Source organism: Meriones unguiculatus, chromosome 3, assembly GCF_030254825.1.
Source record: "Meriones unguiculatus strain TT.TT164.6M chromosome 3, Bangor_MerUng_6.1, whole genome shotgun sequence".
In the NCBI taxonomy this organism is placed as follows: Eukaryota; Metazoa; Chordata; class Mammalia; order Rodentia; family Muridae; genus Meriones; species Meriones unguiculatus.
The window spans coordinates 22,760,728-22,774,948 of NC_083351.1; the positions used below are offsets into that span (position 1 = coordinate 22,760,728).

Consider the following 14,221-nt stretch of genomic DNA (forward strand, 5'->3'; position numbering starts at 1 on the left):
AGACACTGAGATTTGGCTATGCAGGATTTTCTCAGGCTCTGAAGTGAGAACTCAGAGGTCTAGACGGACGCTTCTCAGTCCAGCCAAGTCTCTAGATCAAAGCTTGACAACAAAGTGGATCCTGCCTGGGAGGCTGGTCTGGTCCTGAGGCTGTGGCCCTTCTCTGCCTCGGTCACTCAGTCATGGATTAATCCTCCATGTCCAGGTGGCCGCCACCTCCCCTAGGAGCCTGCCTCCCTTCCTAGACCACTCAGTCTTTCTCTCTCGGTGCCCCCAGTGCTGACTGCTGGTGCACGCTAGCTTGTTTCCATCCATGCAGACCCCAAGGGCCCGTCCTGTCTCCATGTGCCGGACCCCTGACATAAGGTGGCTCCTTCCCAAAGTCTAGCTGCTGCAAGGCAGACACATCTATCCCAGCTTGATTGGCACTCTTTCTGAAACCGTTTTAGTCACTTTGATGAGCATTTCAAATAAGCCTCAGTGTCCTGGAGGACTCAACTGGCTTTAAAATGAGCAAGGGTTTCCAAAGGAGCTTTGCTCAAATTCAGCGTGTTTAGAATAATGACAATATTCATCATAATTCATCCATACTACATGCTTTGGCTTTCAAATGCTTTCATGTGCATCTTATTACTGGCGTCTCATACATGTAGAATACGGCAGGAAAAGCATGGGTGTGTTTTCATTCTGTGAAGTGAGGTGTCTACTTTACTGTTAAATGTGCGTGTGTCTGTGCATGTGCAAATGTCTGTACACATATGTGCTGTATGTACTTGTGGATGTAGGACAACCTCGTATGGTATCTTCAGGACCATTGCCCACCTCCTTGGAGACAGAGCCTCTCACTGGCTGGAGCTCAGCACGCAGGCTCCACCGGCTGAAGCGAGCCCCTGGGACCTGCCTTCCTTTACCTTCCTAGTGCGAGGTCACAGGCTTGCCACCACACCTGGCTATTAGCCATGGCTCTGGAACTTTGGCTCAGGTCCTCATGGCTCTTAGGCAGCTGCTTTAATGCTGGGCTTCCTGACACCCCCTCTCCCCCAGCCCTAAGGTATTTGCTTGAGCTTTGATGAGTATCTCTGAGGCTTCACTGCTGTACTGTTGTAAAAAGCCCGTCAAGGCTGTTCTGGGGTTATCCGGAATAGTTTACCTAGGACCAGAAGAGCCTCTGCCCAGGCCAATTCCTGAGTTTCTGATTTCCCCTCTGCACCTCTTACCTTCCACTAGCACATCTTCACCTCGATTCCTAGACTCTTTTGTACTTGCTTTTCATCCCGGTTCTGCTGTGTAAATTTCTTCCTCATCAACAGAGCTCTACATGGCGTGGTTGCAAAGAAGCCCCAGCAGCAGTTTTGCAACCATGAGGGCAGACCAAGATGTTGCTCGGAGATGACACCGAGCAACAACCTCTAAACCTCTTGTCCATGTGAGGAAAGACCCCCTGTGCTCACACACACACACACACACGCACACGTGCACAGACACACACACACACACACACACACACACACACACACGAGCAGGCACACAGACAGGCATCTACCTGCAAGCAGGCACACACATGTAAGCAGGCACACAGAAAGATAGACACACGCAGACAGACAGACACATACATGCAAGCAGGCACACAGAAAGATAGACACACGCAGACAGACACATGTGTGCATGCACACACACATACACATATATGCACAGACACATTCACATGCACACTGACAGATACACGTATATATACATATATGTACACAGACAGGCAGGCAGGCAGACACACACAGACACACACACACACACACAAACACTGGGGCATTACATGATGATGATAAATTACTTGTTCCATGATCTAAATAAGGCTTGCAAGATGAAACTGTTGATTTGCTCATATGACCCCTGGTAAAATGTTACCTAACTGTAGCTAGAGGTTAAGAGTCTCCATTTATGACCCTTCTCTGTCCTAAGAGTTCCTTGCACGAGGGATACTAATATTGAGACTGAATTCCATGGCTTGCCCTCCTGGGCCACAGGCGCTCAGACAGCTGGGGTGGCAGGGAAGAGAGCAGGGCAGGAAGGGAGACTCACTTCTGCAGGTAGGCAGCGTGTCACTCCACTGCCCGCTGGCCAGGCACTGGGACCTGGCTGCCCCCTCGGCTATGTATCCTGGGTTGCAAACGAACTTGACCACGTCGTTGAGGTTGAACTGGCTGCCTTGAGTGAGGCCGTTGACTGGATTGCCTGGGTGTCCACAGGTGATTGCTGCAATCGGAACAGAAGACAGGTGAGCCCACCAACTCTTCCACACCCCATCAGCCTCTTCTCACCTGACCTGCATCTGTCTCCAGGGAGGGCAGGTTTTTGCCGGGTCGCTGAGGTGGTGGGATAGGAATGGGTATGCTCTTACAGGTAGCGTTATGTGCCAACCTTGTATATACTGGGCAAAGGATCATGACACCTTCACCCAAGCTCAAATATCATCCAGTCTCATTCAAAAGTGAAGCGAACACTGAGCACGATGACCTAAGGAGCCCTGACCTTTGGGGGGAGACAGACCGGAACGCCTGCAAAGGGAACCGAGGAGGGGTCAGAAACAGCCCGGCCTCGCTTGGCATGAGGCACGGAGTCAGCCCCAAGCCTCCGGAGAATCTCAAGAGCTGCCAAGTAGCTGAAGGAGAGAGCAGCTGCCTGGCGGGTCACTGGTGACCCAGGCATGTCTTCTGCTCTTGTAGGCATAGGTCACTGCCTCCCACTTACTCCCAGGCTGCAGGCCCTGTCCAGGGACAGCGGGAGCAGCCGGTGGCGCTCAGTGCCACCTTGTGGGCACCGCTCTGCTCCCAGGGTCCTGCACTTGCCATCTGACATCCTGTCTCCTGGCCTGAATCTTCCGGTAGCAGGGTTTATGACCAGGTTCTCTCTGGCTAGGGCAGAGAAATGCGGGGAGCAGAACTTTACAGTGTGGGCTTTTGCTGCCAACGAGATAAGAGTAGGCATCGGTGATGTCTAGCTTGAGCTGTCAACTTCACTGAGTGGAGGAATGCCCTGGAGATCAGAAAAAGCACATGGGCTGTGTGCCTCTATGAGGGCGTGCCCAGATATGAGACCAGGAGGGTTTTGACCCAATTGACTGGCCAGTAATCCCTTGATGGAATAATAATGCTACAGCAGTTGGGAGACTGAGGAAAGGAAGAGGCTGGGTCTAGAGGGAGGAAGTACATCATCAAAGGCTTTTTCTAGGGGCCCTGGCCTCTTCCTGTATTGCCCTTGGCCTTCTTTAGGCTGGGGAGGCATTCTCAATCCAGGCCCCAGCGTTGGGGATTTTCATGTGAATCTCCTGGGTGCAATGAAATGTGTTTTGTGTAGACACATCTGGAGGGATGGGCCTCTCCTTCTGTAAAACCAACACCGAAGAGGCTGCTAAGACTGGTTTTAGACATTGCTGTGGAGCAACCAGCTTATGTCAGAGTCCTGTTCTGTGTGAGGAGCTAGAGGGAGAGGAGCAATTAAAAACAAAACTTTACCTCATAATAGTTAAGAACAAACCCCTGCATTTTGCATAAAGGCTCACTTTCGGGAACTCTAAAAAGTGAAGAATTTTCCAAATTACTTGTAGGCAGCAGAGGATAATGGTGGCCGTGTAAATCTCCCCAAATGCAAATTAACAAGAACAAACAAAAGAACAGGAAACCCAGGTCTGCAGCAACCAAGACAGGGACGGCCATGGGCTTTAAAACGCTTCGAAGCTGAAGAATGAGCACGCTGAGGCACAGCAGCCCCGAGCCAGATCTTTAAACTGTAATCCAAGAGAATGCTTGAGGAACAGGAGTGGAATGGATACTTTCAGAGAGCCACAGTACAGCCAGGGAAACTGTCTTGTAGCATTCAACCCTTGGAGAAATATCAGACTTCAGGGACCACGTGAAGAACAACCACACCCATCCTGAAAACCAGCTAGAGTGAAGCCGACACTGTATTGCTAAAAGCTGAATGCTCAGACAGACTGTTGATCCATGACTACTCGGGGAAGGGCTGAGTGGAAGAGGAAAATGCTGGTGTGATGACTCAAAGTTGCAGTGACACAGGACAGGACAGCAAAGTCTGGGGGTCCAGTGTCTACAGTTACCAGTATATATGGAACATTGGAAGTTTCCCAAAAGAGCAGACTTCAGGTATGCTCACCACACACCCAAAAAAAAGGAGATGATACTGTGATTTACTACACAGCTGTCATCATTTCCCTAAGGAAATAAGTACAACTTTAAAAAAGGTGAAGCAGCAGGGTGTGGCGGCTCATGCTTTTAATCCCAGCACTTGGGGAAGCAGAGGCAGGTGGATCTCTGTGAGTTCAAGGATAGCCTGGTCTACAAAGTGAGTCCAGGACAGCCAAGGCTACACAGAGAAACCCTGTCTCGAAAAACAAAACAAAAAAATAAAGGTGAAGAACACACACACACACACACACACACACACACACAGTAACATACACTGCAAAAATTATGATGGAGGAATAGTTTTAGAAAATCAAAGAAATAACCTGTGATCCAGGATTTGTGGCCAATCTAGCTGCCTTTTAAAGGACAGGAAATAGAACAGAGTTGAGAACATTCAAGTACTCCTTTGTGTGCTAGTGTGTGGCTATTACACCAGCACCCAGGAGGCAGAAGGACAAGGATTTGGAATTTGAGGCTACATAAGCAGACCCGTCCTAAAAAACCAATGGCTGGGGACGCAGCTTATGGTAAAGTACTTGTATAGCACATATCAGGTCATGAGTTTGATCTGTAGCGCTTTCTCTCTCTCACTCACACACTAACTCACCACCACCAGCAGCAGCATATACACACACCAAACAACCACCACCACCACCACAACAACCCATGGAGAAACTTGAAAAAAAAAAACTATGCAAAAGTTGTACTGAATATTCTATTAAAGGCTGAACTTGACCTTACTAAGAAGTAATCGGGAAGGCTTCTGCAGTGTTGGTGATGAATTTAATTATAGGTCCAAGAATAAAGCAAAAGGTGGGGGGGGGGGGAGGGATTATAAGTCTAACATGTGAACTCCATAGTAAATGTTCCCAGCCCTGACAGAAGAGAAGAAATGCCACTGAGAACGAAAACGGGAGAGAGGAACATGTTGTGTAGCCGTTATGTGGAAGTTCAGGGATACTAGTGTTTGCAAAATAGATAATAAACGGTTGAATGGAAGAACGGGGAACTGATGATATTACAGTGTGACACGCAAAGGCCAACATCAGAGACCCAAATCTCACAGAGAGCGTGCCATAAACACAGAAAACACAAGAGAACCAGGATCAAGCAGGAAAGACGTATCAACCTATGTGCCTGACTTTAACCTATGGACAGGGATATTTTCATGTTGGCGTGCAGAGTGTAATCTAATGTGTGTGCCTGTTATTCAGGGGTGGTGACGGGTGTGGGATCTGAATTGTAAGTCTGGAACCAAGAAAATTAAAACTTAACCTAAAACGCGTTAAAAGTGATGAAGATCCCTTTTTAAGGGTGAGAGGCCACAATTTACAACAGATCGATAATAGTTTGTGAATGCAGATGGACCACACAACATGGCAACCACCTTCAGGAAATGTGAGGAAGAATGGAAACGCATTGATAACGGAAAACTTTAAACATGTCTTTCAAAGAAAATGGCTCAAGTGGGCAAAATAAAGAAAAAAAAGTAGGACATAATTCATAAAGTACACCTTAGGGATACATGTGTGCGTATGTGGAGCGGAATTACCCACAATGCTTTTCTTCTCAAATGCACATGGAACATTCGTGATGATTGACCAACTGTTTACTCACGAGAAAAGCATCGGTGAGTTTCGAGAAATAGAATTATTGTGCATAATGAATATAAGCAAAAAGCAAAAAAAAAAAAAAAAAAAAAAAAAAGGCCCCTTGGTGTAGAAATTGAAAACATTTATTAAAATCTTCCAGGTGTGGGGACAATTAATGACAAATTTAAAAAGCATTTATTATTAGTATGGATGAGATATAATTAACAGTTGATCAGAAAAAAATTTCTAGCTCCAAATACTTACAAGCCATAAAAATAACATAAAATGAAAGAGGGAAAATAAGTGGTTATTTGTAAACTCTTTTGTCACTTGCTTACTGTATATGCCTAGGTGTGGTACAATTCACACACAAACTAGAGAACGGACAAGCGAAGTGAGGCAGAAGACATCAGAAGGGATGATAGAAACAGTCGTTAGTGACGCAGAGACCTGAAGATGTAGATGTAGTGGTCACATCTTCCGGGAAATAGAGTATACGAAACCGTTTGCTAACCTAATCACGAGGTAAGGGAGGAAGTCCGTGCTGACCGAGCCCCGTGAGCCGGGAGAGCGAAGGGCGTACTTACGCACACAGAAAGGGGTCCTGCCCGACCAGTGATGGTCCTGCTGGCAGATGCGCACAGACATGCCGATCAGGCGGAAGCCAGCGCTGCATTGGTATACCACGCTGCCCCGGTAGTTGAAGTTTTCTCCGTTGATGTGTCCGTTGACGATGGGCTCCGGGGTCCCGCAGTGTCCAGCTTTGGTGGGATGGGGGGAAGAGAGTCAAAAAAAGAAGGAGGGGGGGTAGAGCTTTGGTGGGGTGGGAGGGAAAGGGGTGAACACTCAGCCGTGCTGAGTTCGTTTTCCCCACCCGCCCTGGAGAACAGCGCTCCAGGAGTGAGTTCAGGAACTCTGTATGTGACAGCGATGGTATTGTGGGTTTGGTGAACCCCAACATCAAAGTTGCAGCCCAGTGGCCATCCTGGGCTCTGTTTCTGTGGTTATACACAGGGGGGGAGGTACCACTTTTCCCAGTCTCTGGGATGGCTATGGTTTGAGTAAGACCCCCAAGGCTTCCTGTGTTGAAAGCTTGATGCCCAGCCTCTAGGACGTGGGGAGGAAGTTAGGTCATGCCCCTAGAGCATAAGTCCTCTGCCCCCGATTCTGCCATGATGTGTGCAAATTCACCATAGGCCAAAGACAGTGGGGGCCAAGGGGTCATGGGCCAACAATTCCAGAACTGTGAACCAAGATCAATCTTTCCTTCCTGTATATTGATTACTCAGGTATTTTGTCATTGTGATGGAAAGCTGACAAAAGGACCATCGCTGGGTACCTACAGTCTGTCTCACACCAGAGCCTAAATAAAGCCATCACAGCTTATCCTGCCGATGACAAGCATGCAGAACCGGGTGCTTGCTGAAATTCACCCTTTTCTGTGAGTGGCAGCTCACTGAGTCTTTTATTAACCGAAGCTTGGGCACAGTGGATTCCCGGCATTCCTCTGGTTCCTCTGATTGTGCAGCAGCAACTCCTAACTGTATCCCAAACAAGTGCCCAAGAAAGAGGCCACTGGACATGACTGCCCCTACCCTGGAGGTCACTAGCATGTATACCAGGGACAGATAACCCAATGTTCCCTTTTCTTCTTTGTAAGCTGGTTGTTTGTAAATGCCCGTCATTTTCTTAGTGTACATGCATGTGTGCATTATAATGTCCATATAGATGGATACATTTAAATAATTCTCTAAGATATAATATAGAGAATATTTTAGGTGCATTTTAAGAATGTGTTCCTCTAGGGTGACTGCCATCCTAATTAGATGCAGGCAGCCTTTCTGAGTGTAGACCCTCAAAGAGTGGTCTTCTCATCCTTTTGAATTCCCCAAGAGAAGCTAGTCAAGGCGGGTCTCTGAAAGCTGGTGCTTGGAGTAAGGACTTTTTGAGAGCAGGCAGGTAGGGTGGGCCTGGGGGGGCCACTTACCGAGACAGCGGACTTCAGAGCCACTCCAGAGCCCATTAGCCATGCACTCCCGCACCCTGGAGCCCACCAGCGTGTATCCGGAATTGCAGGAGAAGATGGCGGTTGCCCCGTAGACGGACATTGTTCCGATGCGGTGTCCACTCGGAGGTGTGGGGAGCTCTCCGCAGGAAATGACTGGAAAGATCATAAAAGGCTCAGTAAACCGGTCCCAAGATGGGGGACCTGCGACGTTCGCTGAGCGAGATGGAGGAGCATAATGACCCAAAGCCAAGAACCACCTAGCCTTGCTCTCCTGGGGTGTGGCCGGAATGGATGACGCTGACTTGCCCCCATTCCCAGGACCCCTGGAGGTGCTGGCTGTGTGCCCAGGTTCCCTCTCTGGAGATAAGGCTCAGGCTTGCATGCTTGTAAAGAACGGCATAGGTGGCTGAGGTGGGATGGTGAGTCTGTGGCGTGTTCGGGGCAGACAATGGCATCGGTCTTGTCCTCTACTGCTGAGCTGGTTGCAGCCTCTCGGTCCTTCTAAGGGAGCATGCTGACAGCATCTGGCTGATGTGCGAGGGGAAGTCTGACTACAAAGACTGTGCTGCAGCGAGGCTGCCTCATATTCATGACCAACACTGCCGTAATCACGGCGGGGTACACCGTAGGGCCCACGGCCTTCACATCCGCTCTGCGGGCGACCCCAAGAACACACACTGGTTCGCCTGGGCCTTGACTGGTCTTTGAGGCTCAAAGAACTAAAGAAGAGCAATTAACAAGGAAGAGGAGGAAGACAGATTTAGGGGGTCCTCCATGCCGCCTCTTGTCTCATCTCTCTAGTAGATTCTGAGCTTCTGGAAGGCAGGAGCCACATTCTAGTTTTTAAAAATCATAGTGTGTGTGTACATGTACATGGGTGGAGGTCAGAGGTCAACTTTAAGTATCTGTTCCTCCCCTTCCACCTGGTTTGAGACAGGGTCTCATTGCCCCCACATTCGCCAGGTTAGCTGTCTCCTGATCTTCCAGGGATACCTTTCTCCCTGCCTCCAGTCTTGCCATGGGAATGCCAGGGTCACAGATGCACTCAGCATTGCGACCGGCTTTCACACATGTTGGGGGGATATGAACACAGGTCCTCGCACTTGCATGGCAAACTCTACCCACTGAGCCGTGACCCCAGGCAGGCCACATGCCTTTATCTTTGTACCTCTCTGGTACCTGGCATATAGCTGGGCCCTAATGAATGAATGAATGAATGAATAAATGAATGAATCAGTGCCCGCTGAGCTGGAGGATTATGGACAGGAGGCCTTTCCTAAGATGAGACAGTGCTAAGAACCCCTCAGTCTACTCCATGTATGAGATACTTCAGGTAGGAAGCACCATGCAAAAGGGCCCATCCCGCCCTTCCTGGGCTTACTCTGGCAGGTGGGCATGGACTCTCCTAGGCTCCATCTCCCGTTGGCCTGGCAGCGGATGACCCTCTGGCCGGTGTAGTAGTAGCCGGGGTCACAGATGAGCATCAGCTGGGCTTGGAACTGGTACTGGGTCTCGAAGATGAGCCTCCACCGGCCGTGCTCCACACTGATGCTGCTGATATCGGGACAGGTCACAGCTGGGAGAGCAAGGAGCAGGGAAGGGCGTTAGCTCATTGACTAGAGAAGACACCGCAGGGGTCTAGGACGTGGGATCGTGGAAAGTCAGTGCAGTAGTAACCACCCCAGGGACACCCGGGTCCTGGGCAGGTCTGATGGGTGCATGGAGAGGGAGGAGGAGGATGCTGCACGTTGGGGTGCACAGATCTGTGAAATGGAGTAACGGGACTCCTGTTTCGCCGGTGTTGGTTGTCGGATGTGGACTGCACATTCTATTTAGTCAGTTTTTAGGACCCCCTCCTCCCGCCTTTCTTTTTTGGACAGATCTCAAATAGCCAAGGTTAAGGGTGGCTTCGAACTTCTGATCCTCTTGCCTTCACTTCTGGGGTGATGGGATTTCAGGCAAGCAAGACCTTTGGCTTATGTTGGGGAAGTGCTATTAATTGAGGTGCAACCCTGGCTGGGGATCTCTATTATTTTTTCAAGAGAAGCCGGAAACCTGAATCTTTATTTAAATTTTCTTGATTGCAAAACGTTAAGGAGTAATATGCATACACATATATGTACATTTTAAATTAAGCAAACAAAATCAAAGTCTGTATCATTGGACCGAAAATGGCTCACTGTTTGTCTTTTGGTCCCCAAATTGTCACTTGAGTTCTGTGATCAAGGGACATTCGTGCAGCTTTGTGGTCATCCCAGGTGGTTTATTAAAATGCCCCAGAGCATGACAGTCCTTCAGTGTGCTGGCAGGACCTTGCAGTGGGGACCGCGGTTGAGAGATGGCCACTCTCCACCCTCCCCGAGTCTCCTAACACAGGTTCTCGGCTCTCTATTGAACTTGAAGCCCAGGCCTTACAGGAGGCTCCGAAGCTGTCCGCCCAGCATCGCCTACCCCTGCCCCCACTGTCCCTGGACTCACGGTCACACTGTGGGGGAACATTGTTGTTGCTCCACAGGCCGGTGTCCAGGCACTCTGCGGTGGCCTCAGCACCCGTCTGCAGGTGGTAGCCCTCATTGCAGCTGTACGCAGCCTTGGTTCCCACCGTGTACTCCTTGCCAAACACAATTCCATTCTTGGGGGCGTCAGGGAGACCGCAGGAGAGAGCTGGCGGAGGAGAAAGGACGGCGTGGGCATTCCTGACGCAAGATGGTCTGAGAACAGACTTTCCCTTCCCCCGGGAAGGCCCTCAGACTTAGAGGAAACACTAACAAACAGCAAAAGCCCCATGAAGAGAGACAATACGTGACCCATCATCAGAGATAAGGAAGATGAACATATCGGAGGATAGGACTGAGCCAGGTGTGTGCTCACAGATTAAATGTAGGGAGAGGGCTGCGGGGGCCTTCCTTCATTCTGCCACAGGTGTAGTGTCAAGGCTCTCACACTCAAGCCTCTCTGTTTGCTGAGAAGAGCCAAGCGTCCCCTCCTCTTGAAGGTGTGGGCCAGAATCCCTCGAGAGAGTCAGGGATGCCACGGTGGGGGTTAGCAAACAAAGGGATGCTCTTTTTAATACAAAATTCTTACTAAACCTTATTTAATTAATTTGTGTGCATATGTGCGTGTGTGTGCATGTGTGTGTGTGTGTGCATTCATGAGTGCGCTTGAGCATGCACACTTGCATGCATGGGGTGTCAGAGGAAAACTTGCGGGCGTTGGCACTGTTCTTCTATCGTGTGGGTCAGGCGGGTCAAACTCAGGTTGTCGGGCTCAGTGGCAAGTGCCTGTACCCACTAAGCCTTCTCATTGGCCTGTAGAATCAAGGCTCTCTCCACATGAAGGATGCCTTGCTCATCCCTGCTGTACATGCAGATCGAGATGCTACCCATGGGAAAAACCTCACAGGCAAAGGTAGTTACACACATTAATGGAACCCCCCCCCACTGCTACCTAGCTTTCACTTTTAAAATACGGACCATCAAATGTTACTGCACAGATGAAGAGAGGCAGTAGTGTCAATGTGATTGACAAAAAGGCTAAAGACCCGGAGAAGATCAAGCGGCAGGTGACGTGAGACGAGAACAGAGCCTTCTGCAGAAAGACAGCAAAGGGAGGGCTCTTCCACTGTTAACATACACACTGAACAAGGGGGTCCGTTAGTAAAAACAACAAACTTGCCAGAGCGAGGACCCAAAAGACAGACTGAAAACAAGAGAAGAGGGCTGAAGGTTGAAAGGATCAGTCTGGGAGGTCCAACGTCCAACTGCTCAGAGCTCCAGAAAGCGAGAGACAAAGTGGGTGGCTTGACAGAACTAACCTGGGCATTTCCGGGAGCTGAAAGAAGACACAAGTCTTCAAGCTGAAAAGGAACCTTTGAGAGGTAGAGGGGAGCCTGGCAAGGACGGGACCCAGACTGACCTCAGACTTCCCATCGACTGTAGCAGGTAGCCAAAGAAAACGGAACAGTGGCTTCAGGCTTGTGAATGAAACGATTTATAACCCAGAGTTTAATCTGGCCACCCAATAAGGTGGGCAAAACTGACGGCGTCTTCGTGCACTTAGAGACGCAGGAATCTAGCTTCTCATGAATCCCCTCTGAGGAGCTTACTTGAGCGGATTCTTCACCCAAACCGACATGAAAACCAAGAGATTGCAAAACTGGCATTTCTATGGAAAACTAAGGAATTCAAATAAATGGGGTGTGAAGGTGGTACCTCAGACATGTACAACAAACACTACGACAAGGTCTGTGATTTGATGTTTTGTTAGCGAAGGAATAGGCAGGAAAAAATGGTAAATGAGAGTTGAGTATTTCGTACGACCCCTTATTCACTGCCCCCACGACCGCTAGTCTGGAGCTGAGGCCTCCTTCCTTCACGTTCAGAATAAGCTCTGGCAGAGGCCAGGCCTCGGATGGTGGCCAAGATGAGGCCTGATTCTGCTTAATTTTCCATAATTTCCAACAGCTCTGGAGTAGGACTCCATTATGACAAGGGAAGGTTGGCTGTCCAGGGATTGGGGAAGTACTTGGAATACAAGACAGGAAAAAGATTCAAAAGTTGGTTATAGAACCAAAAGATGGGGCGGGGGAGAGCAATATAGGGCTCAGAAGGAAAGAGTAAGCAGGAAGCACCCAAGGATTAATGTCCAAACAGCAGGCCCGAGCCAGAATGGGTCTGGGTGAGCTAAACCATCATAGTGGACCATGGTTTAAATTATTAACTAACTGCCCTGTTGGCTTGAGCCTTCTGGGCAGAAATACCAGATCCTTGCAGGTGGTCTGCTTGGAGAATGGACCGAAGAGACCGAGCAGAGGCAGAGGCAGCAGGACCTTCTCATAGCCCTGGCCTGACCCCATCTGGCGTAGACAGCTGGTGAGAAAACCAGGTGAAAACTTCCCAGCTGAGAAGCTCAGAACTCAGCCCGAGTGTCCTGACCCCGGAGGCAGGAGGGACAGTCCGTGGGTAGGAAGTGCCCGGAGCAAAAAAGCACAAAGTCTTTGAAAGTTGTGGTGGGATGAGGTATCTATGGGAGAGTGGACACAGAGAGGTAGCTGGCTGAGAGCGGGGTGGGGTGGGGGGGATCAAAGTCATTTGGGGTACGTAGCGTCTCACAAAGAAGAAGAAGCCATGGCTTGGAAGCAAGGACAGAGAACAGACAGAATGGCAGGCTCCTCCATTGTAAGTGGGGTAGTGGTGGTAGTGGGGAATTGATGCCCTCTATTTGTGAAAGGACCTGCTGTGGATGCTTCCAGGAGATCCCTCATCTCCGTGGAGGAGGAAGCGAGGCGAGCCTGCCAGCTAGTAAGTGGGAGCATTTGCTTCTTGGTTGGTCTTCTGGAATAGGAAAGAAAGGGCGTGAAGAAAACTAAAGGCGGAAAGTAGACGGTCAGAGGACACAGGCCGAGAGGGGTGGGGGAGACCTAACGGAGGCCAGACACTGGGCAGTTTCCTAATGGATTCTGGAATAGATGTGTCAGTGCTGATGTGGCTGGAGACACAGAGAGTGACGCCGATGACATCTGCTGTTTGTGACAGCCAGTCTCTCTGCAGAATAATAATAACACACCTTTGGTCTTTTCCAAAGAAGTCACGGGCAAGGAGGTTGCAAGGGTCAGAGGTGACAGATGTCATTAAAGACTTCAACACACTGGGGACTAAGAGAAGTAAGATCAAACAGCAGTGGGCAATGCTTTCCTTCTCTTCTTCAGTGTAGCACATGATGCTGAGACTCAGAAAATGGCGCTTTCACTGCCGCTGGGAGAAGCATAGATGAGGACAAAATCTGGGCAGGGCATAGGGCATCAAGAACTGTAAATTCTGTGTATGCAACGATCCAACAATCTCCTTCTTGGGAATTTCATTTGAGGAAATAAATAGGAATGCTCCTAACGACAGAGTCACAACGATATGGAAACAAAAGACACAGAAACTCAAACGATCCACAGTAGGACATGACGCTTAAGTAAGTGTCAGTTTTCCCATCATGCTATGCAGCCATTGACAACCATGACAAGTGAGTATTGGCGATTATCTGAAAGATGCTGATTGGTATTTAGAAGAAATATACTGAATTATTAACAGTGGTGATCTCATGGCAGAACTGTACTCCATTTTCACACTTTTCCTTGGTGTTACCTGTTATTCTTGCCTTTTCGGATTTCTAGTCCGGAAGTGCATTGCTTTATTTTTGTGAGTATGTATATGTGTGTTCAAGTGTACATATGTAGGGGTGGAGGCCAGAGGCCAGCCTTAACTCTGATTCCTCTTGGTACCATCCTAGGTTTGCAAGGCAGCACCTTCCTTCTTCTCACCAAGAAGGCCAGGCTGGAGCCTCAGAGATCCTCCTGTGTCTGCCTCCCAGGCAATGAGATCACAAGCATATGTCACAACCCCTGGCTTATTTATGTGGATTCTGCAAGACCA

General features: G+C 49.3%; 1 protein-coding gene across 3 annotated transcripts in view; it reads right to left on the reverse strand.

Annotated features, from left to right (window-relative positions):
* Csmd2 (CUB and Sushi multiple domains 2) overlaps positions 1-14,221 on the reverse strand; it is a 550,287-nt gene that overhangs the window by 27,331 nt on the left and 508,735 nt on the right. For all 3 annotated transcript variants that reach the window (XM_060379514.1, XM_060379513.1, XM_060379515.1), the window contains 5 exons: positions 10,278-10,463; positions 9,181-9,375; positions 7,779-7,952; positions 6,379-6,552; positions 2,077-2,250 (listed from right to left, as the gene is read on the reverse strand). In XM_060379514.1, coding sequence (XP_060235497.1) covers positions 2,077-2,250; positions 6,379-6,552; positions 7,779-7,952; positions 9,181-9,375; positions 10,278-10,463 — 903 coding nt within the window. The remainder of the gene's footprint in view (positions 1-2,076; positions 2,251-6,378; positions 6,553-7,778; positions 7,953-9,180; positions 9,376-10,277; positions 10,464-14,221) is intronic.